This window comes from Diachasma alloeum, unplaced genomic scaffold, assembly GCF_001412515.2.
Source record: "Diachasma alloeum isolate Michigan unplaced genomic scaffold, Dall2.0 Dall_scaffold_00371, whole genome shotgun sequence".
Taxonomy (NCBI): domain Eukaryota; kingdom Metazoa; phylum Arthropoda; class Insecta; order Hymenoptera; family Braconidae; genus Diachasma; species Diachasma alloeum.
In genome coordinates, this window is record NW_021680510.1 from 104566 (window position 1) to 128959 (window position 24394).

Sequence of the window (24394 nt, forward strand, 5' to 3'; positions counted from 1 at the left end):
TTTAATAATTATAATTATTATGCCCAAAGTGGTGGACGATGGGAATGGGAAACGAGGTTTCTCATTCCCTTCATCCAAAGATTGCTCAGCAGTCCCACGGTGTCCCATGGACACCAGCGTAAGCAGTTCCACGGTTTCTACAGGTCCAGTTCAGGGTGCTGAACTGTTTGACTGTGTAGGTTTCTATACAAACGAATGCACGAAACCGTATTAGTGAAGAAAACCGTGGGATTGCTTAGGTAAGCATTTTGGGACTTTGACGAGTTTGGACGACTCGGAAAGCACCAGAGTACGTCAGAGTACGGCAGGAGTTGAAGATGGACGGACGTCCTCTCCTAGCCAAAAATCTAGAGTACGATCAGGAGCAAAACAGAGCGGATCTCTGAGCTCAGACCATCAGCCAACCAAAAACCAAGTCAAGTCAAGGTCCCAAAGTCGAGTCAAGTACCGCGTTATACCGACCCATTAAACACTACCGTGTATAAAAGGAAGTTAATATATAATTATTTTACCCACATTAGTACGGTCGGTTTAATATCGTTAACCCTCCCTCTATCCTTCACTTATCCCTCCGATTGAGCGAACCACCCGCGAGCTCACCGAGACTAGCCGAGGTCGGAGGTGAACATGAGTTAAAACAGATCAAATTAACTCATTTCGTCACATGTCATTTCAATCATTTGTTTTTTCTATTTGTACCACAATATACACGAAAAATATTTTGCGTAGTTTTTTTCTTTAATTCTTCATCATTAACATCATTTGACAATTTTTTTTTTTTTATATTCCGGCCCTTTCTGCCCTCTGATTGGCTAATCGGCCCTATCCAACCCTATGCATACCGCTCTGGATTCTACACTGCACCGCATTCGCACTCCTATCGAACATAGGAGTAGCATGGGAAACCACAGAAAACCCATGCCGGTACAGGCGGTCACTATATTAGCAACCTCCCGCTCGCCGGAGCCTCCGGTTGAAAAACTCGGTTTCACGGGGAATCGAACTCACAACCTTTCGCACACTAGGCTCGCACCTAGCCACTTCGGCCACCGACGTCGGTGTTCATTTGACATTATTTAAAAATGGGGTAAGTAATTAATCGGTAGCAGAGGATGCACCTGTACCGTTCGGCAGGCAATACCGCTCACCCGATTTTCTGCACAATCATGAACTCGAAATTTTTTTTCCCTTCCTCATCACGAAGGATTTAATGATACGATGTGATGACCGGAAAAATTTCACTCTATTGACCGCTTTAGAAAAAAGAACGAAGTTTCGAGTGCAAAATTGGTGAACTAGTAATTAACCCTGTATTGGTCACCATATCAGGGAAAGCCCGCCGCGCGTCCTTTTTCTTTAATTACAATAACCGGAAAAATTCAGAAAAATTTGACTTTGTCAATTGAAGTGTCTAAAGAATTATAGTAGTTTAAACATAACAGATTTCTCGAAATTTCAAACAGATGAATTATTTTTTTCCATGTTAAATGAAATTGCTCATGACGCGACGTTGCTGGAAGCTCGCTAAACGTGCCCAGGCAATGTAGAGTGAATTCGGCAACGCTAGAGCCTTCATAATACGGCGGGGAATCCCCGTGGAGGTGACCAGACTAGGGTTAAGGTTTTTGATAGTTTCAAATGCCGAATTGTTATATTAAGCTGTAATTGTCCGATCCGTGCTACTTTCACGCATAATTTGAGAGCCATTCGAACACGAAACCCAATTTGCGTTAATAATTATCAACAATTTTGTTGACACCGAGCGGATCCGGTAATACACCGCCCATAGGATCGGCGACAGGTTAGGTTGCAGCGCGAGCGACATAGGCCTTCCGGTAGAACCTTTTCCTTCATTTTCAGGAGTGGGAGACACGGATTCAAGTGGAAATCACGTAGAGAGGGGATTCCCCCGAAGGAAAAACTTACACTGGAAGACCTATACACGCATATCCTATGGATGGCATTAGAATCGTGCCGAGCGGTATTACCCGACGGCGGGTAGTTGTTGACGGCTTTGTTGTGTTCAATACAAATTCAATAGAATTTTCTAGCGAATTCGATAGGTTTTTCTATTAAATTTTTCGTCCGTGTACTCGTACTTCAACAGTTCGTTTATTTATTTTTCGTCATTCCGGCTGTAAGGCAGCGCTTTACGAACGCTACACATTCGTAAATTGCTGCTTACAGCCGTTATGACAAAAAATATCATTCGACATGCGGCCAACAAAAGCTTTTCTATCTCATAATTGTAACCCTTGCCTTCGGCTTGAGCTGCAAACTCATATTCGCCAGAAAATTTTTTTCGGCCTAATGACGAAACATACAATTTGTACAGCCCATCTAAATTATAGTGAATAAATTGACTTGGCTCAGGCCAAAACCACCGATGTAATTTGTGAATAAATTCCCAACCTGCAATTTCCTTTCTGTCGCCATCCTGGAAATCAACGAAAACTCAACAGATTAAAAAAAACAAACTTAAAAGCAGGAAAGGGTATACAAAAAAGAAAAATTTCACTTACAAGAAGTGAATATTGAACAAAGAAATAGTCGATTTTCTATTTCTCAATACATAGAAGCGGATGGAACACATGAATACTTATGAATCGGGAACAGATATGCATTTATTGTAACAAGTGAAATAATTCTATCTACGCAGTAAACATCCTGCCATAGGGCATCGATGACACCGAGGGGAAAATATCAAATTCACCCTCTTTTTTTCCTCCATTCATTGCATTATATTTCACTATGCTTAACTTTCGATTTTCTCCCTATTTTGTTGTTTTTTATTAACTGCGTTATCTAGATGTGTTGACCTTCTCATTTTTTCTTCCCGAAACTGTTCATGTCTCGTACGTTCACACAATTTTAACATGCTTAGTCTTTTCTACCTACAATTTGTTCATGAACAGAGCTACGTTTTTTCTTCGCATCATTTATACATCAATCATTTTTTTTTGCAATGAATAGTAGGAATAATCAATAATAAATTCTGCCTTTCAACTGATTTATGAACAGAACTATTAAACAAATACACATGAACGCCGTTATTGCCTTGATTTCGACGAGTTCTCTTCCATCCGAAAGTATTTTGATTCATCCAATACATTAATTTGTTTTAGTAACGTAAGTGACACAGGGCACCGGCCGAACGAATGTTGCTGGTCAATTACTCCAGACAAATCACTCGGTTTATTGCTTTCCTCCGCTTATTCTTGTACAAGTGAACTTGTAATAACGGTTACACTAACACTATCCATTCTACAACAGTTGTCAACTCCTTGACAATCAATATAATTACAGTATTTAAACAGTGAAGTTATCACATTTCTTTAATAGAAAATTAAAAAATGTGCTCACATCCAAAGTTACAATACAACACACCATTGATAAATATAACACAGTCCCCTATTAGGGCTACTTATTTATCATCCCGAAAATGGCGAGAAAAATAGAAAAATTGTTTGTACATTAGATTGGAGTTGATGCTGAAGAAACGGTTACAGGTTCCAGACCCATCGGGAAGTTTGTTTACAAGAAAACAGAGTAACAAAATCACATCTTATACTAAATACAAACAAAAACTTGTTTTGTAAAAAATGGCGATAAAAATGTGAAACTTAGCTGATGAAATGTCAAAACAGGGGAATATTTTTGTTGAAAAATTAGAGCTGGTAAGAAGGCTCCTTTTCGTACAATTTAATTGATTTTTTTTCCTCACATTTCTTCGAACACACTATTTGAGCAATATCAGTTTGGAACAGCTCAAATGGACTGTAATAAAACAGCTTTAAGGTACTTCCGCAATTTTCATGGGTGATAAGAATCCCAATCTACTACAGACAGTGTTGAGTACGCCGAAAAATGGTTCCCAAAATTTCGACGACTTTATTTTCATCTTTTTCGAGATACGAATAATCGAACATCAAAACTTTTTTTTTCAATAATTTACAATGCACATCTCAACAAAGGCAAGGTTAAAATCGTTGGCGAAATTTCGGTGACGAAATACGTATGAAATTTCATAGAAAAACTTTGCGAATTTGCTAGACAATTCGATTGGCTTTCTGCTGGCCGATTCTATTGAAATGTTCAATAAGAAATATTCTATAGAAAAAGTCAATAGAAGTGAATAGAATAGAATTTGATTTTTATAGTTGTAACTTATTCTATTGAGATATTCTCTACACGATTTCCTCGGCTCAAATCTTCCAAGTTTTTTTGTTTGATTTTCTTGATTAGAATAGAAAATTAGAATGAAGAAAACATGGAAAATTAGATTCGAGGAAATTCTATAGAAAATATCTCAATAGAATAAGTTGTATAGAAAAATCGAATTCTATAGAATATTTTCTACTGAATATTTCAATAGAATCGGCCAAAAACTTATAGAAAGTTCACTAGAAATCCGATAGAATTGTCTGGCGAATTCACTGGGTTTTTCTATTAAATTTTTTCGTGTGTGACTTTTAACATATTGGAACTTCTTTCCAACTCGCGGAAGTACTTTGATGGTTCGGCAAGTATCGTCCAAAGAATAAGTGAATAATCATTCGTTGAATACCACACTTAAACCTAATATTATAACAACGCACATTTACATTGAAGCCATGTCTGTATTGGCTTCTTCTCCGTTAAACACACTCCACAACAAATAATTATCTTTTGGTTTTATTGCATGAGCATTTCATATCTTTACATCACAATCGATATTCACGTAATTGAGAACACCAGAGTAAGACAGAATTGTTCCATCAAATGTTCTCACAGAAAGATCAGTCATAAATTATCCAGAGTATCGTTCTGGAACAAGTAAAATAATCTGCTCAAAGATGAATAAAGGTCAAAAGGAGACCTTAACTGCCGATGAGAATTAAGAGTTCCAAATTAACAAGCAATTGTGGAGAACAACGCAATCAATCCAGTGAACATGATGTGCCGCCTGAGAGAGATTTACACACGAAAAAAATTTAATAGAAAAACCTAGTGAATTCGTTGGACAATTCCATTGAATTTCGATTGAACTTTCTATAAGATTTTGGCTTATTTTGTTGTAATGTTCGCTAGAAAATATTCTATAGAAAATCAGAATAATTCGATTTTTCTATATACCTGATTCAATTGAGATATTTTCTATAGAATTTCCTTGGATCAATTTTTTTTCATTCCATCTTTCGTGTTTTTTCATCAAGAAAATCAAACAAAAAAACAGAAAATTTGCGTCATGGAAATTCTATAAAAAAATATCTCAATTGAATCTGCTGCATAGAAAATTTTAATTTTATTCATCAATGAAAAATCCTTCCACGGGCCATTCTGCGGAGTTTTCTTTGATAATTAGAAGAAGCGGTTGATAAATAATTAATTCCATTCGTTTTTGCTATAGAATATTTTCTACTGAACATTTCGACAGAAATCCAATAGAATAGAGAACTTGCATGAATTTTTCCAATTTTCTAATCTCAAGTTTGGTACCTAAATACTTCATTTTTCATTCACAAACGTTCAAAATATTGTTCATTAATTAATAATTTATCGTCAAAAGTTGAAGATTTCAAACGCTTTGAAATGTCTAACGATGTCACGCAGGCGGTCGAATGCAGGACCAATCACAGAATGGCTCGGACCGACCTGACCCCATCTTAGGTACGCCTCGGCCAATAGAGGACGCCAGCTCCCCTCTCTCTTCTTTTTTAACCAATGAAGCATTAGCTGATCGTCTTCGTGACGTTGTGACCGAAAAATTGGCCTCGAAAACGACTGATTTTCAATTAATTATATATAAGGAAATGTCATAAGACATCTAGGCAATATTTCCCCATAATTTTCGCCGTTCACCAATCCATATATTACGAGAAATGTGTGAACAGGGGAATTAGAAGGAATTGAGCTTTATGCAAGTTCCCTATTGTCTAGCGAATTCCCTAGATTTTTCTATGAAATGTTTTCATACGTGTCTGTTCATTCTTTATCCCACCCCGACACTATCACCACTATTCTAAATATGTCACAAAACGTCGGTCACATGGACTGCTACCAAGTCTGGGCGACGCTTGGCCCTCATTCATACTTGGGTTCTGATCTTCAAATTTATCAATTGAACGACGTCTCGCGTTCATGAAGAAATGTCCAACTGTCGAAGGTTCGAGGCCCAAATTGTTGGCGATTATCACCTGCATGTCCTTCGACGGTCTCTTTGTTTCTTTGAAAATAGCCTGTAGAGTACGTCGCTGAATGTCTGTGAAAATCACCCGCTGTTTCTTGGGGGCAGGCTGCTGGTTTTCTGTCTGCCTAGTCATCTCGTCTTTCCTCTTGCAAGACGTCTTGATCTTCTCTTGCGAGATGTGTGGAGCATAGTTGTGATACTGCTGCTGATGAGTATCCACTCCCGGCGCTCGATGATGAATATCCAGCCTGGCATCCGATTGTCCGCCACACTCAGAGCATCTGTTGAAGGATACCTTTTTCAATAGTGATAACTTTTCGAATTCTGGCTCCTGCAACCACTTCCACATACGTCTGAACGTCTCACGTCCACCTTTAAGCTTGGACCATGGCTTTGGATTTCTGAGTAGATCACTGAGTGTACCCTGACTGCGATGCAGTATCCTCTCTGCAAATATTGATTGTGGAATGTTGTATCTCTTCAACTCAGCACTGATTTGACGTGCCAATTCCTTGGTATCAATCTCCTCAACTTTCCAAGCACATTGTGGTGATGGATAATTGTGGGGTGGTGACATACCCTTTGGGGGTGATTTACCATATGCATGTGGTGAATTTTCGAGTCCAATTCCCACATCGTCAGGGTCACTATGCCGTTCGAGAGGAGGACTACCAAAAAGAGTATTAGCTGTGTGCCCGGCGTAAACAAATTTATCGCTCACTGCTGATATTGGTGGTAATGGTTGTAGCGGTGTTATTGTTGCGTAAGATTGGCAAGGTGAAACGTCTGGCGGCGACATCTCCTCGGTCACCAATGTTGATATGTGATGAGTCAGTTCTGGTTGCCACGAACAGGAGTCCACAGTGTCGATGGCAATTGGTGATGATTTACTGGGACTCGAGAATTCAGAGTCGGCGTCCGGTGAGTCAACGTCGTGGAGGTATTGATGAGATGGTGACAGATCGTCCGCAAGATCGAAGTCTCCCGCTACCTCAGGTAGTTCCATCTGTAAAAAAAATGATGGCATTGATTGAACATTAAATATTAAAGAAGGGAATTTATATAGCGTTTCACATCTTTGTGACGTCATAGGAAATGCTTGGATGGGATTTGGATGATAGGAGGGGAACTGGGATTATTCTCAATATGAATTTTCAAATTTCCGAGGGACGTTCATCGTACCCATTTCATTGAATAATACACTGTTACAAAGGATTAGTTATTCCTATTTTACTAAAGATGAAAGAAACGTGAAGTTGTTTTATATCGAAATATCTCGAAACTGCCTGACCGCTAATTCTTAATTCTGATTGGTCAATATGTGACACGAAGTTATTCACAAAAAAAAAACACGCGGCATTTTCAAATTCTTCAGTGACATAATTTCAAATTCTTCAGTGGTAAATTTTTTTTTCACGTCATATATATATGATGAATATCCAGCCTGGCATCCGATTGTCCGCCACACTCAGAGCATCTGTTGAAGGATACCTTTTTCAATAGTGATAACTTTTCGAATTCTGGCTCCTGCAACCACTTCCACATACGTCTGAACGCCTCACGTCCACCTTTAAGCTTGGACCATGGCTTTGGATTTCTGAGTAGATCACTGACCATTAAATGGGGTGGTGACACCCCATATGTGGAGCCACACTCAGTAAACAAATTTATCGCTCACTGCTGATATTGGTGGTAATGGTTGTAGCGGTGTTATTGTTGCGTAAGATTGGCAACAAATCTTTTCTTATGTAATATATATATATATCACATTTATATATATTATCGGTGAAATTATTAAATTAATTAATTGAAAATGAAAAATTCTTTATAGATTCTTTTACTCTACTTCGCTATTCACTTCAATCATTAGTCGAATTCTCTTTGATTCATTATCAATATTTATAAAGTATTCATGAGAAAATGAAATTTAATGAATTGCATTTCTTCATTTCAACAAATGAATAGATCAGCGCGCGCATAAATCTTGTGTTAACAAATGGATTTAGTTGGAGGCTAGGGTTTATTCGGGTCTCATCCCTCGTTTAACTCGACTTTCACCTTTCAAGTGAACCATTCGTTAATTATTAACGAATCTTTGTTTGGTCATATTGAACTCTACCATTCGATAATAGTCTTGAGATTTTTTCTATTAGAATTATTGGGCATCAATTTTATAAGTTCTTTCCACTCGGATTTTACAATGAAAAACAAAATTCAGCGAAAATAGCTTGGAGAATTTGTGCCTAATAATTCTAATGGAAAAAATCTCAAGAGAAAAATTCGAACAGAAATTCAAAATATAGACTTTTTTCTATCAAATATGGAATAGAATCAGCGCAAAAAATTTTAGGGGGCTGTATCTTCGATGTAGCTGTAATTGTACGTGGATACGTGCATGGTCTTTCCTGCTTTCTCGAATTTTCTGGAAACTCTTTGAATTCTCTCGAATTTTCAAGAAACTTCTCGAATTACCTCGAAATGTCTAGAATTTTCTAGAATCCCGATAGATGGCGCTGCACATAAGGACCGCGCTTCCTAAAATGACCCTCCATATTGAAACCATAGACGTATCCACGTCAACATCTGAACTGACCTTACCACTGCACCAGATATTTACACTCTTTAATTTCTACGATGTTAACTCTTTGATTTCCAATTTACGACTGACGGCAGAGCATGCCGATCCGCCTTTTATAGGGAATTTTGAATCTAGAAATTTCTACACTGGAAATTTCTGACTGACAACCTGTCGGTATCTTACCGACCGATCAACAGTTGGTAATGTATCGGCAGGCAGCATCGCCGATAGATAGCGCGGCTGCATAAGCATTTTTTACCGAATGACCCCCAAAACTAAACCATAGACGTATTTACGTCAAAACAAGTAGAGATTTTCTACAGAAATCTTATAAAAACCCCATAGAATTCCTACAGAATTCCAATAGAATTTGCTAGTGAATTCGCTAGCTTTTCTATTGAATTTTTTCATGCGTGACATTTTCAGAAAGAAATTCATACCTTAACACCATGCCATTCCCGTGGTAGGCTCCCCCATCCAATATTGGAACTTGGTGAGTTTGAAGATGGTGTAGCCTCTCCACCTGACTGGCGTTGTCCCCAGGTATGCCTTATGTCCTTCCCTCCTGCATCGTTACCCCCTTTTTGTGTACTCTGTACGTTCTTCATGAGGTCAATGTCCTTTTACCAAAGTTGCCGGTTCTATCAAAATAATGACAGCCCCCCGGTGTCCTAACCTCAGCACACGCAAGCCCGTTTCATTATTTTTTCGACACTCGTGTGTTCTCAGTTAATCTCTGCGAATGCTTTCTGAATCCTTGTTCCCCGAAAATTCACTCATTTAGGCAGTGATCATGACACTGAATTATCACTTGATGTTTAACAGCTCGGCTGGTTAGGACAGAGTCCACAGTTTGACGGCCGCAGGTGTCACACTGAATGATCATCATTGATCTCAGTGGGTGATCACAAGAGGCGTATTCTCACGCAATGTGAAATTTCAAGGTCACGTGCGCTGAAGATGTCAGCACATATTTGCTGCGTGATTGGTCAAAACCAGGCGGGAATTCCTTTCGTGTACGAAATAGGTGTAGGAACTATTCTTTCGTCCCCAGGCCAAATAGAATTTTTTTGTCAATCCGACTGTAAGGAAGCGCATGTGATGCCCAAATAGCTATTTTCGTCACAAGGTTGAAAATAGTATCTTTCCGGGCTGCTGCCATGGGGTTTTTTACTCGTATGGGGTTGGCGTCCGAGCCGAAGGCGAGGACTGGCCAACCACACGAGTAAAAAANCTTTCTCCGTACTGATCTTGCTTCGCTCGGTTAAATCGGGCCTCATGACAAAAAAATTGCAGACGGCTGTATCTTCGATACAGCTGTAATTGTACGTGGNACCATCGCAGCAGCCCGCGACAAGACTTTTTCGTAATGATTTTCAAATTTTCCAGTGTAGGAAGTATGCAATATCAACTCCCAGACAAGTAATCGTAAGAAGTAGTACAGAATAGTATATTTCAGGGCGAGTGCCATGGGGTTTTTTACTCACGTGGAGTTGGCGTCAGAGCCGAAGGCGAGGACTGGCCAACCACGCGAGTAAAAAACCCCATGGCAATAGCCGTGAACGACATTTTTCCGTAGGGATTTTCACTTTTACGAGTTTGGGAAAGGGCCAATACCAATCCCCGGACGAGGTAAAGTCAAGATCAGTACGGAAATAGTATATTACGTGCTAAGGCGGAGAAGTGCTGAATTCAACGNCTTTTCAAATTTCCTAGAAACTCTTTGTATTCACTCGAATTTTGTACAAACAAGATCTATCCGCGCGCTGATCTATTCATTTGTTGAAATGAAGAAATGGAATTCATTGAATTTCATTTTCTCATGAATACCTTATAAATATTGATAATGAATCAAAGAGAATTCGACTAATGATTGAAGTGAATAGCGAAGTAGAGTAAAAGAATCTATAAAGAATTTTTCATTTTCAATTAATTATCTTCAATTTTTTAAAATAATCGGTCTCCATAAAAGGACAGAATTTATTAATTTCACCGATGATATATATACATGCGTATATGACGTGAAAAAAAAACTTACCACTGAAGAATTTGAAATTATGTCACTGAAGAATTTGAAAATGCCGCGTGTTTTTTTGTGAATAACTTCGTGTCACATATTGCCCAATCAGAATTGAGGATTAGCGGTCAGGCAGTTTCGAGATATTTTGATATAAAACAACTTCACGTTTCTTTCATCTTTAGTAAATAGGACTCTCTGAATTTCCTCGAAATTTCAAGAAACTTCTCGAATTACCTCGAAATGTCTAGAATTTTCTGGACTTCCGATAGATGGCGCTGCACATAAGGACCACTTCCCAAAAATGACCCCCCATATTGAGACCATAGACATATCCACCTCAAAAAATTGTTCGACACACGGCCGTGGGAACTTGTCTACCTTGTATGATTACAGAATACGACAGAACTCGCCTTCGGCTCGTCCTGTAACCTCATATTCGCCAGAAAAGTTCCTCACGGCCTAGTGTCGAAATGTACTGGTTTGTAACTCGGCGGAATACAACTTTTTGGCCTTGTTTCTCGTCAACCCTATCTTAGAGATTCAGTTACTGGGACGTCTACCTTAACCAAGGGAGTGGGCATGAATTACAAGATCATGAAAAACTTCCAATTTTCATAACAATCGGGACGAAATGAGCATTTCTTTTTTTTGAAACACTTCTTCGACACCAACTAAGAGTGAGACGTTTGGTCTCAGTCTTGTGTTATCAAATTTAATGAAGATATTCACATTAGAATTACTTACTTGACATGAATGCGAAAAATATGCCTTCTATTCTTCTGATATGCCTTGAATCCCCTTCAATAATGCATTCATAATAAAACATTGCAACAATGAATAGAAGCTAGTATTCGTTCACTGATTCATTTTTTATTAGTGCATTTCGATACATCTGTTTCCCATTCGATGTATTTATGCTGTTGAAAGCTTCTCTGTATTGTCCATGCGCTTTGTTTTTAACAAGTCTTACAGTGGGATGTTTTCTTACATAAAACTACGTGATAGGAAGGGAGAAGAATGGATTTGGAGAGTTGCAGGTTTGGAGAACATTATTCTTCCAATAATTGACATTCCGATCGAAGATGAAGTAGTAAAAAAATATTGAGAAAATATCTGTAGTGTGATATGTGCTCTACGCGAGTAACGTCGATGCACATATCACACTACAGAGTGACGATAACATACACTCAATTTTTTGTTTCTAATTCCACAGGTATAATATCAGCATGTGGCATTCGAGCAAAACAAAATGCGCCAATCCCGCTCCAAATTTAATGGATTGTGTGGTTTTCTTGAGAGAAAATCCTTGAATTATGCATGTAGAATTGCACCTAATAAATCGAACATTTACTGGGATGGTAGATCACAATTTAGTACCATTCAATATGCATATCGTGTAATTAACATGTGAAGATCATAATTTCTGTAGACAACGTTTCACAGCAAAACACCACATGTGTAAAAACATTTCGTCAACAAAATGCAGTCTCGTTACCAAAGTATGAAACATTATCAATGAATTAAATACTAAAGAAACGAAATAACCACCCCACATTTCTCCGATAATTTTTGTTACTCATCTATAATAATTATTATAAAAATTTCATTTGGGTGGCACCTTTCCTTACTTTCCAAAAGTTCCTCAGAAGACCCCTTAAAATTAAATCGGAGGAAATTCTTCTGCATTCGGAGGGAAATGTCTGTTAATTCTCAACACTCGAGTCACTTGCAATTCTCTTCTATTCAACGAGCTCAACCCCCCAACCATCCTTCCCAAAAATTTCCGGTCCGTATTCGTCCTCGCTGATTAAGTGAATCTTATCAGTCTTCATCCACCTCAAAACCTCATTGTAACAGCAGTACGCGAGGCAGTCGACGTATATCCTCACAGATTTGCCTACGCGCTCTGTCCACTCAAGCACCATCTGAAGAAGTTCCTCTGTAATGGAATCACAGCCCCCGATGCGAATTTCCTCGATGTCTGGAGAAGCTGCAGTGAAGAATTTCCGCATTCCTTCGTCAGTTATTGAGTCACACCTCTCACAACTCAGGCCTCTGATTCTCGGCATGCCACCGAAGTAGGCATCTGTGATGTCGGACAATCCATCCATCACCAGAACTTGCAGCTGAGAGAGTTGCTGCACGTACCTGAATGATGCATCTGTTATTCCGTGGGCACCTGAAGCAAATATTCATCTATTAAATACTGAATATGAATCTATGCATATCTTGTGAATCTATTCAGTATCTATTGAATACTGAATGTGGCTTTTATATCTGTTTCCCAATATTCATCTATTAAGGATAATCGGGCGAGCTGGGAGGGTTGGAAATAAAGCAACCATTTTTTTCTTTTTTTTTTATCGACGATGTTGCCACTTTTTCGCATGGATTAATATTTTTTCATTTATTAAAAAAACAATCTGAAAACCATTCAGTGCGTGGAACAGATACAAATAAATGTGGGCGTCCACATGAAAAGGGCCCACTTTGACAGTATTGGAGTTATGTATGTTCCGATAATCTTGATCAGATTTCTCACATTTTCAGCCCAAAATCAACCCGATAGAATGAAAACTGACGTCAGTATAGACGATCAAAAAAACAATTTAACATTGGTTTAAATGGGAGATGTGGAGAGAAAAACGTGAATATCTCGGAAACTAGATACGACAAAGTGGGCCGTTTTCACGTGGACGTACACAAATGTGATTAGCTCCAAAAATAATTTTTAACCGGAGATACTCCCTAATATTGCCTGAATTTTGAATCCGAATGGGAAAATTTTTTTTGTTCAGCGATTGGTTTTCTGCAGGAAAATAATAGAAACCCCTCCGCCTCACCTCCTACATTTCCTCCTCGCCCGATTATCCTTAAATTCCATTCCGGGTGATAATAATTTATTAATCACCTTTTATGCTCAGATATTTGAGACCTTTGTTGTTGCTGAGGATCCTTGCGAATAAAGTGTCTGCTATCTCGGTGCATCGCAATGAGAGATAGTCCAATTTCGTGAGTGCAGCAATATCTTCGAAATTGCTTGAATGAACAATGCAGGTATCCAATGTCAACTGTTTTAAACTGTTGACATTTCCAATACCTTTCAACATATTTTCGGTTATGTCGAACATCTCCAGAATGAGAACTTGCAGATTTGAGAATTTGGACAGTACCTGTCATATTGGAATAAATGATAATTACAATTCAATTCCTTCTAGAACACACTTTCCCATGTTAATTCCCCTAAGAGTTTCGGACGCTTTTACGGAATTTGCATATCAATCATAATTTTTGAGGGCGCGAATCTATATTATCTTAAGTGTCAATATTTATCAGAATTTTTTAACATTTTTCCGAAGATTTTTCAGTTTGATGAACGGAATAAATATTTCCTCTAGATTTCCAGAATGAAAAGGTCTATTGCAGGGTTGGGCGTGTCAATTACGTTGGTAATTTACACGCCCAACTGGCTCGACAGGTTTTTTACATTTTTTATATTACTTCAAAAAACTTGCAATTTTCAGTCATTAGAATGTTTTATTTTATTCCGACTGACGAAGACGCAGTATTGGACACAGAAATACACGGAGAGAAATTTTCTAGAAAAATTCGAGTACGAGTACTGAAAAAAATTACAATCCACCGGCTGTGAAAAATTCTAGTACTGTTAAGGTAAAATTTCCTGGTATTTCTGGTAAAATTTTTGAGGATTTCTGTGAAAATTTCACAGTTTCAACGTCTCAACAAAATTGTTCCTTCAAAAAATGTTTAAATGCACACTTAAATAGTTACTTGAAAATTGGAAAATTTCGTGCTCAACGATTGAATCAGGGCTCGAGAACAATAAGACTCCCCTTTCGTTTCAGCCCCCCCCCCGGTGATCTGCGCACGAAAGACCTTAAGAATACTGAATGAAACAAGTTAATGTCAAGACAGAAGATGATGACGACGAATTGAATAGAGATCAATAAATAATGATAAATGATAAAACTTTGCGAAGTTTCACGGTTTACGATAAAATGTAACGTCGGCTGCTTTTTTACATTTTTTACGTAAATAACGGGTTTTTTACAATGTCATGTTAAAAACTGCTGTCATCGACAGATGCCGAAACCCTGGTCCATTGAAAGACGCTGGGCGTTTGTGAATCCTCAAAATGTTTAGGGGAGGATAGGGTAAAATGGACACTTTAGACTTTTTTCAAATTATTCATAACTCAGAAACAAATGTATCAATAGAGCTCAGTTTAGGCTCATCACTAAGGGAAAGAATTGTTCTTCGTATTGAAAAAAAAAATTGAATGTTATCGACATTTCAATCCGTCACTAACATTTACAAAAAAGTCAAAAGTGTCCATTTCACCGCAACCTCCCCTACAATACAAAAATTAAATTTTAAAAAAATTCCAGGCGGCTGTACCCTCGATACAGCTGTAATTGTACGTGGATACGTCCATGGTCTTTCCTTCTTTCTCGAATTTCCTAGAAACTCCTTGCTTTCCCTCCAATTTCCCAGAAACTCCCAGAATTTCCTCGAAATTTCCACAAACTCCTTCAATTTTTTCGAAATTTCAATTTCAAATTTCAAAATTCAATTTCAATCTATTGGAATTCTAGAAACTTCTCGAAATCTGTAGAATTTTTTCTAGAATTCCAATAGATGGCGCTGCACATAAGGACCGTTTCCCAAAATGTCCCCCATATTGAAACCATAGACGTATCTACGTAAAAAAATTGAATTAAAATTAAATCTTTGAAATTGATTTAACGCAATTGTCAGAGTCACCGAAAAAACAGCCAAATGATTTTTAACAACCCCTTTCAGTGATTCAGTATTTACCGTAGTTGTCGGAAGACACAGGTAGGCATCCAGTGACCGAAGGTCCAGTCTTTCCACTTGACTGGAAAGGAGGTGTATAAAATCCACATCTCGGTTCTTAACTTCTTCACCGAAGTACAGCTCGAAGCGTCTTAAATTCTGGTTCTTCTGTATCAATACACTCATATGGGGAACGCATGGTCCATAGTCCACCCTGGCTAATATGCACTTGAGACATTTCAGGTGTTCACACTTGTCGGCCACAGGTGCGACATATTTATCTGCATTTTCCTCCACATCCACGTATACATTCTTCACTGAATTTGCAGCTTTGGAGACAACTGTCCTCCACAGGCAGTGGCAGTACCAATCGTCCGATGTTACACTCGTGACATTCGACCAGGTTTTACGTCCGATTTCATTCCATCGTTTGGAGACTAGCTCCACACTGAATTTGTCTCTGGGGGAAAGCCGGAGGAATATTTCCTCCAAACAATCGTCAGGCAGCATCTGAATGGGTGAATAGTTGTCTGAGACCAGAGTGATCATGAGGGCCTGATTATCGCGGCTTGTAAGGTTCCTCTGAAAGTCCTCCCAAATTTCCCAGCCTTCAGTCTCATTTTTGAATGTTATCCTTGCAATTCTCTCTTCTCCATGTCTCCAATTTCCCAGTGTGTGGCACAAGAATACGTCTTTCATATTTTCGTACGGTGAAAACAGAAACATCAATCTTCCACAGTCAATACCCATTGGTACTTGATTCACAATCATAGTTTCCCATGGAGTCTCTGAATTTCCAGTTTCACTGGGGTCTGGAGAGGCTGGAGACATTTGTTGAAAGGGAGAAGATGGACGCATTCTTTTAGCTGGAGTTTCGCACTGTTGAGTGAATCTGGTGTTCCTTATCGAAGCAACACATGGAGAACAAATGAAGTGACACGACTGCACATTAGCGGGAAAGTTTCTCTGAAGTAAATTCTTGAGTTTGGCAATTTCTGATGGATCACCACAGGCATTTTCGCAGACAAAACAACAGTGTTGCGTTGCAGGTAGAGGATTCATCTTGCTTTTAGGGTTGGAGGGAAATGTGAACACTACTTTGAGGGGGGCACTGATGCTTTTATTTGATGGATTGGATGGCGAAAGTTCATTCACGCACGATTACTTTCGAGTTTGGGAGTGTTTTTGAGGATTATTTGATTGGAAGGGTCATTATTAGCACGATCATTTTTATTTAATTGCTCTATTTATCGGTTTATCGTGGGTGCACTGGGTTTTCTGCTTTACCTCAGACTGTAAAGAAGTCTCAGCTGGTGTTCGATTCTATTCTAGCTGTTCCTTTGGTTGGCAATATTCCCGTCACTGCTGCGATCGAGCGCCGTTGGAGAGGGACTACCGGGTGAGCGGCGAGAGAAGTACTGGACGATCAACGAAGATGACAGCACGTGTCGAGGGAGGAAAGCGCGGTAATTTCAGTCGTTTGAAATATAGTATTTTTCATTACGCTGTGCGAAAATAGTATATTTCGTAACGAGCTAAAAAACATTTTTCACGAGTTACGAACAATATTTTTCATCACAATGTGGCGGAAATTGGACTTTTAGGCACGCGGAGCGTGCCGAAAAGTTCACTTTTCGTCACAGCGTGATGAAAAGTAACTTTAACTTTTAAAACGTCCTGTTTGCATACATTGTGGTGAAAAATATCGTTTGATATTCATGGGAAAAGTGTTTTTTGACTCGTGGGAGGTTTATAGCGCGAGCCAAAGGCGAGAAAACACTTTTTCGCACTCGTATCGAAATGTACTATTTTGACACTGCTGCGACGTTCACCTCGCGCCGAAACGTGAATTTTCGTTTACTCGTAAGCGAATATTCACTTTTTCACGCTTCGCGTGCCTAAAACGTCCCTTTTCCACACATTACGATGAAAAATATCGTTCGATACTTGTGGGAAAAGTGTATTTTGGCTCGTGGGAGGTTATATAATATAATGAGGAGATATAATCTCACGAGCCAAAAAACACTTTTCCGCACTCGTAACGAAATATACTATTTTGTCACTGCTGCTACGTTCAGCCCGTGTCGAAAAGTCGAAACTTGTAAACGAAAAGACTTTTCATTTTCGGTCTTGCTGGGGACTTTTAGATGACATCCGTAAAAATTGTTCCCTGGGGGGTTCAATTTTTTCTTATTATTCTTAGTGGTTCGTAATTAGAATTAAAAAAAGTTTTTAGAAGAAAAAAAATCAATTTCCACTATCTCCGCTGACAAATGAATTAGCGAGCTCCGTTTGCGCTCATTTTGCTGCTTTTGGACTACACTTTTCGATAAAGAATAGAAAAAAAAACTTTTAAATTTTTGAGGCAACTTTGCATCTCCAGTCTTAATTTAGAAAATGAAGGGACTCCATTATGCGTAATAGGTCACTTCCTCAAGCAACTGCTGAATCAGAATTGAAGTGTACCAATCGAACTGGTTGGGTAAATAATTAAAAAACATCGAGGTATTTCTTCAATATTTTTATAGATCCATGATAATAACAATATATCGTTTGATATGTATGTACAATATTTATAATAAGCATGCAATTTCATTTGCACTTATTATCATAAGGACAATACAAAGAAAATAATTTTTACTTCAATTATGGCAATACAAAAGAAGAGTACCTGTCCGGTGCCTCCAATACTCCAATATTTCTTTATCTACTTATGATTATTCAGTGACGTATAATCTATATACGTCGTCAATCACTAGTCTAACAGTTGCGTCGATTAATATAAAAACAGAAATGAATTCTCATAAAGAATTTATTTGAATAAATACTGATTGGAGGCAAAAATCAACTCACTCGGCATTTGTAGCATTTTACAGCTCAAAATAACTCTCTTACTGATTAGAAGGCACTGTTGTACTTCTGTACAATTTTCTTTCCTTTACAGTTTACAATTTTCCCAAGGAAAATCCCTCCCTCTCCTCATCTCCCCAGCTTCATTGGAAATTCTCAATAATCTCCGCATCTTATTGAATAGTCTTTCGCATAATAATGAATACAATAGGTACAATTTCGATTTCATGTCGATAGAAAAAGTGTTTGAGCACTTCAGCGTAATTCAATTCAATTTCACAATGTAACTCTCAAATAGAATTTGTCGATTATGTGGCAGTATCGAGAGGATAGTTTCACGCACGTTGAGACGTATGAAAAAATTTTAACTGAGAATTTTTTCGGGATTATATTTGGGAAGAAATTGATAAATTTTGACTTCTCTGAATGACTTATTCTCTCAATATCCATTCTACAGAAATTCTTGAGCGTAATTTTTTTACTTTTTCTGCTGTATTGTTTCAATTTGTTTCCATTTACGAAGTCTCAGATTTTTTTTTCAAAATTCCAAGAATTTTCGAGAAACAAATCGCAACTGAATAAGTCTTTTTATTGAAGATCTATTAAATTGCATGATTGTCGATGAATATCTCCGAATGTAAGGGAGATAACAAAATTTTCGTAATCACCTTTTTTATAGAGCAAGTTAAGAACTACAAAAAAGGTAATGATAAAAATTTTGTTATCACTCTTAGATTTAGAGATATTTCTTAAAAACCGGCCAATAGTCAAAATCGATTTGGACCGTTTTACCGCTTCGCTATTGAGTGCGATTTTAGCAGAATCTCAATAGAATACCAACAGAGCATTTGATGTGTTTTAATTTCCAATTTTATGACCGCATATGAGCTCGACTATTATGATATCAGTTTCAACAGAATTCTCCACATAATTTTTTCATACGTAAAACACGTGCACCAAAGGAATTGACATATTTCTTCCTAAAATTTAGTGCAAATCAAATCTCACGGTGTGCAACACCTAAAGATAATTTACATATCTCATTCATTTGCAATTCGTTGGTCACCTCGATTAACGAGACAGTTCATACAGTAATCTAAATACAATATTTTTCGTATTACAAATACTAGAATAATTTTTCATCTTATACGAAACAATTTTTTTACAGTATTGATACAATTATTGTAGGTGGCAGTATCGCACTATTTTCAACAGTCATGATTTTTCACTTTTGAGATTCTGTTATCGATGATAAATTGTCTTGTCCCTTTTATAAAATTCTCTCCCAATATAGTTTTATTTCACTTTGAATTTCGACGAGAACAATGCAGCAACGAATTAAATGTTCATATTCCTATCGACCGATATCAAGCGTGAACAAAGGATGCATCTTCTTGTCACGCTTCTGCCTCCTATCAGACTATTCGATGCTCCGCATATCGACACCAAGTCTGTCCATTATTATTGTCCTCGTGATAAAGTAACTCTCAGTCATCGAAGTCGTGTCTTAATTTGATGTACAGGCAGGAGCCAAGGATAATGCCGAAGACCTCGAGCACGGAGAGCCCAAGCCCCACAGCGCCCAGTATTATTAAATGCTCCTTAGTAGTCTCCAGAAATTTGTATATACAACCCTGCAATCAATAACAAAATGTAAACAAGTGGGCGACTGATTTTTTTTCATTACTTGGGGCAGACATTGTTGCTAGTAAATTAGCAAGAATGCTTTGCTTAAATGATGTGCTTCCGAATGGATCTCTCTACTTAAGGGTGCCAAGTGAATTTGGCGATGACCTTGAAAATTGACATTCACCAACAAAGTTATAATTTTTTTAATTAATAGTATTAGACAGATGGTGAACATCGGTGACAATTTTAAAATTTTAGAACTTATGGATATCGAGAAATTAAATAAACAAAATCAGTCTTATATACGGCCTCTTATGGAGTTTTGATTAAATTGAACATTTCAACCCCCTAGGAACTCAAGAAAAATTTGAAAAAATTTGACGATATGGGGAATGATGTGTTCAAGTGATGGCGACAAAAAACAATGGGGTACCGGGGTGAATAAGAGAGGTATTTTAACCCGCCGTACCCATTTGATCCCATGCTTTCTCGAGGTTCGTCACGCGAAATAGAGGATTTCCCGCATTTATTTTCTCGATGTCTAGTTCCGGTTGCGGATTTGAAATTCCGTCAGATGGATAAATACATATTTTTCCAATGATGGAGGGAAAGAAAAAATTGTTTTTGAATCTTTTTTCAAATTCACTTGGCACCCTTAAGGGGAAACGGAACTCCTGCGTTTATATGAATCTTCAGAATTTTTTCCGAACGCAGTGCATATTGTCTATTTAATTTCTGAACAATCAACTCAGGTTGGTGGATTAAAATTCTTATCATCACGAAGGAGATAACTGTGTTTATACACTATAAAAAAATCGAACATTTTTCAACTGCCCCCGTTTCTCAATAGACATCCTTAATGAACTAATTAGCGAGAAACATTATACCCCGTTTTCTGATCCCAAAAATTAGTCATCTTACCCCAAAAACCCGGGACCTTGCATTTCGCAGATTACAATACCTCCCTTCGGAAACAATATTTTAATTAATCCAGTTGCAGTATCAGAATGCAAATGATGTTCAAACTCACCGTGTACTGAATATTAGACGGATGATCTCGCCTGCCGCACAGTAGTGTTGGGGTTTTGCAGCAACTGTCAGGTACAAGGCTTCCATCACGCTGTACTTGTTCATCCTTGTACCACTCACTCGCCAACCAATCCTCGAATCTACGTGCCCCACAGCATTTGAACTGTAACGTGACAACAATAGACTTCATTACAAGAACGTAAATTTTTCAATATCCCCAGAATCGATGAAATCTGAACAAATCACGAGTACAATATCCTCCAACAAACTACACAATACCACGTTATTCATGAAAAATTCCATCTATAGGTGCAGATGGTTGAAAATAATGGGAACAATTTATTTATCGCGTGCAGTGTTTCGCCGATAACCGCGAATTTATAGATTTACGAGGGATAAAAAATTGTTGGAGCAACTGGCGGTGATGTTTTATTTTTTCATTTTATTTTTACTCATTTCTTTCGGCGGCTCGAAAAGGATTGGAACGCTTGCGATACTCACTTCAATTTGCATCTGGTCGATAGCTGCGGTTTCCCGTGAACTCACGGAATAGTATTCAAGAAAAGTACGATTCAGCGTCTCTCTCATCTCAGGACCAACTTGTTCCTCGTGTAGTCTAGCAAGTACACCTACACCAGCTTCAAGTCCTAAGACCGCCATTACCACAAATATGTACTGAAAAGTTGACAAAAGGGGTAAAATCAGAGCTCAAAGTTTAATAGTGTAATGGTGTTGCATTATGAGTTTATAAAAGTGTATGAATGGAATATATTACGAGTCACGTACAACACTTTGGCATGAACTTTGTGAGGTCAGAGACGTGATAATTCAACGAGTTGTGGAGTTGTTTGTACAGTGTCTCGGAAATTGTCTATCATCACTGGTACGTGATGTACAATTGTACATTGACAATGACGGTATTCAGTTGTAATAATGCCCATCCGAGGGGATATAATGAGTTGTGTGATTGTATCGTTGAGAAACAATTGTTGTTGCAGTGTAATGACATTGAAAAAAATGTACACGAAGTGACGATAAAGGACGGATGAGTTCGTAGTTGTTCATGCAAAAATGATTCCTTTGTCTGGCCATAAAGTGCGGAAGATGTTTTATACTTAGGTGGGAATAACCAGGGGTATTGGACAAATAATACACCACGGTTACCAAACCGGAGTATACGAGATACTTCGGTGAGGGAAAACCTTTATAACCCACCACCAGGAGAAAGGGCCCTCGTAACTCTTTACGAGCGATTGTTGGATGAAGTGGTGAAAAAAAATGGCAGTGGGGGAGAGGAGAACAAGAAAAAGCTGTCAAGTATATAAAAACTCTCACAAACTCGTGTGATACAACTGAGAGTAGGTACATATCCTGGGGTATTCTGGTGTGCTTTTGTCGACTATTTTTTTATTAGAAAGCCTTCTGCCGGCTTCAGTTGGAATGGATGAGTGCAATTTCGAATGGGATTATCTTATTCGTCTTTGATGACGGGACAATATTGGTGGGGAACGGATGGGAATGTCTATATTTCTTTTAGGTGCTTCCTTGGCCATTCCATTTCGAATGGATCTAGATGCATGTGAAACTGGTTCTTTATGTTTCAGTTGTTGGGATTTGGTTATCAGTCCATCGGGGGATAGGTTATTGACATCGAATTCCAACTTTTCTCAGCTTGCCGGTTCTTCGCTGGGGATTACGGTCATATTGTTTGAGGAAATTTATCGACTACAGGGAAAAACAAGCAGGGATTCGAGCCTATCCGACGGAAGGCATCTGTCCGTTACTTTTTGCGTCATTAGACTTTTTCTTTTTGTCTTGCGAATGTATGCGTAGTAATCGGCTTATTTCGGCTTCCGAATGTATGCGTCGTAATTCCGAATCCTTGGGACAGGAATACAACCGGAACCACATGCTACAGGGTGTCTACAGAATAATATTCAACCGATTAATGAAATCGATTTATAGGAAAGATTAAATATCGGCGAAACTGCTCGGCCGGTTAACCGCAATTGCGCCTATCCAAAATACCAACCTCCAGTATCGTAAGCGCTATAATCATATTAAATTTGTAGTTGCTATTTTCATTTTTAACTTCCCGACCCGAAGGGAGGAAGTTATTGTAATGACCCCAAAAATCGAATGTGGGAATTTGAGCATTTTTGTACGGTTTATGACCTTTGGAACAACTTCTGACCTTTTTCAGGTACCTGTCTGTATGTGTGGATGTATGTGTGTGTGCGGACGTCTGTGACAAAAATTTTGTGCCACGATTTCTCTTGAACAAACAATGCGATTTGACTTTTTTTTTTCAATCGCTGTTTTCTCATATAACTTGAACCTGATTAAATTATGGAAACAATCGTCTCAGCGCTTCTCCAGTTTTTTCCAAAAAACATCTGGAAAAAAGTCGAAAATTTGCGTTTTTTTTGTAAACGAAACCATTCCTCCGTGCATAACGATGCGATTTGAAGTTTTTTTGTTAGAAACGATGAATCTTGATGTAACGCACAAATTCTAGAATTCTGGAAGACATTAACTCAGCAGTTCGTCACAATTTTCGATTTTTCGGAAATGAATGGAGGAAAGGAATTGGTCGGGAAGTTATTGGTTCGACCCGTAATGGGTCACACCCAATTCCACCCCTCCCTACCGGTCATACCCCAAAGAGTGAGCGCGCGAAGCGCGCGAGCGGTCCTGATTTTTTCTCACGTTATCGTGCGTATAAGAGTGAAAAAACAAATAAATAAAAAACGAAAAAATATTTCGAAAATTTTGTACGAATGGGCATAAAGATTTCGATTGATATAGATAGAAGCTGTCGAAACGAGTATTTTGAAAAGAAGAAAAATTAAAATCGGTGCAGTAGTTTTTGAGATATTGACGAAAACCGAAATTTAGACAATTTGTTATATCTCAGGAATTGCTGGGCCGATCGGGCTGAAACAGCGCGCTAAAGTTGAGCTCAATCATAGTTGCAGTGAGCCAAAATTTCAGATTTTTATGTCACCGTATTTATGTTCAATTTTCTAAAAATTAATCATCAAAAACCCAATTACACACGGACATGACCCTAAAAACATTATTTCTTCATGTTTCATAAGATTCTAGACCATTTGCAATCAAAATTATAAAATCGAAAAACCTGTCAAACACGAAAATTACGTATCTTTTCCGTAATTCCGAAGCGAAATGTGATTGTAGGAAATTTTACGGAACTGTCACGGACTTTTTATCTGAATCTCTTGCGAAAAATTACGATACCATCCCTTAAATTTTCTGAGTCGATTCCGTAATCGGTGAA

The 24394-nt window shown here is 38.2% G+C and overlaps 3 protein-coding genes across 4 annotated transcripts in view; all 3 read right to left on the minus strand.

Moving 5' to 3' along the window:
* Positions 1 to 6099: 6099 nt before the first annotated feature.
* Positions 6100 to 9597, minus strand: LOC107041683 (one cut domain family member 2; the record flags this gene model as incomplete). Its single annotated transcript, XM_015262336.1, is given in 2 exon segments — positions 6100 to 7175; positions 9188 to 9597. Coding segments are annotated over 2 exon segments (1244 nt in total), but the record flags the coding sequence as incomplete, so codon positions are not given.
* A 2020-nt stretch (positions 9598 to 11617) lies between these two features.
* Positions 11618 to 16888, minus strand: LOC107041680. The gene is made up of 3 exons (XM_015262332.2): positions 15607 to 16888; positions 13679 to 13940; positions 11618 to 12946 (listed from the first exon to the last, which is right to left on the minus strand). Exons 1-3 carry the CDS (start codon positions 16645 to 16647, stop codon positions 12507 to 12509), a joined length of 1743 nt encoding a protein of 580 aa, XP_015117818.1. The 5' UTR covers positions 16648 to 16888; the 3' UTR covers positions 11618 to 12506.
* Positions 16889 to 19164: 2276 nt separating this feature from the next.
* LOC107041712 (CD151 antigen) overlaps positions 19165 to 24394 on the minus strand; it is a 142846-nt gene continuing 137616 nt past the window's right edge. For both annotated transcript variants that reach the window (XM_015262399.1, XM_015262400.1), the window contains 3 exons: positions 21595 to 21768; positions 21095 to 21256; positions 19165 to 20069 (listed from right to left, as the gene is read on the minus strand). In XM_015262399.1, coding sequence (XP_015117885.1) covers positions 19923 to 20069; positions 21095 to 21256; positions 21595 to 21768 — 483 coding nt within the window. In that variant the 3' untranslated portion in view covers positions 19165 to 19922. The remainder of the gene's footprint in view (positions 20070 to 21094; positions 21257 to 21594; positions 21769 to 24394) is intronic.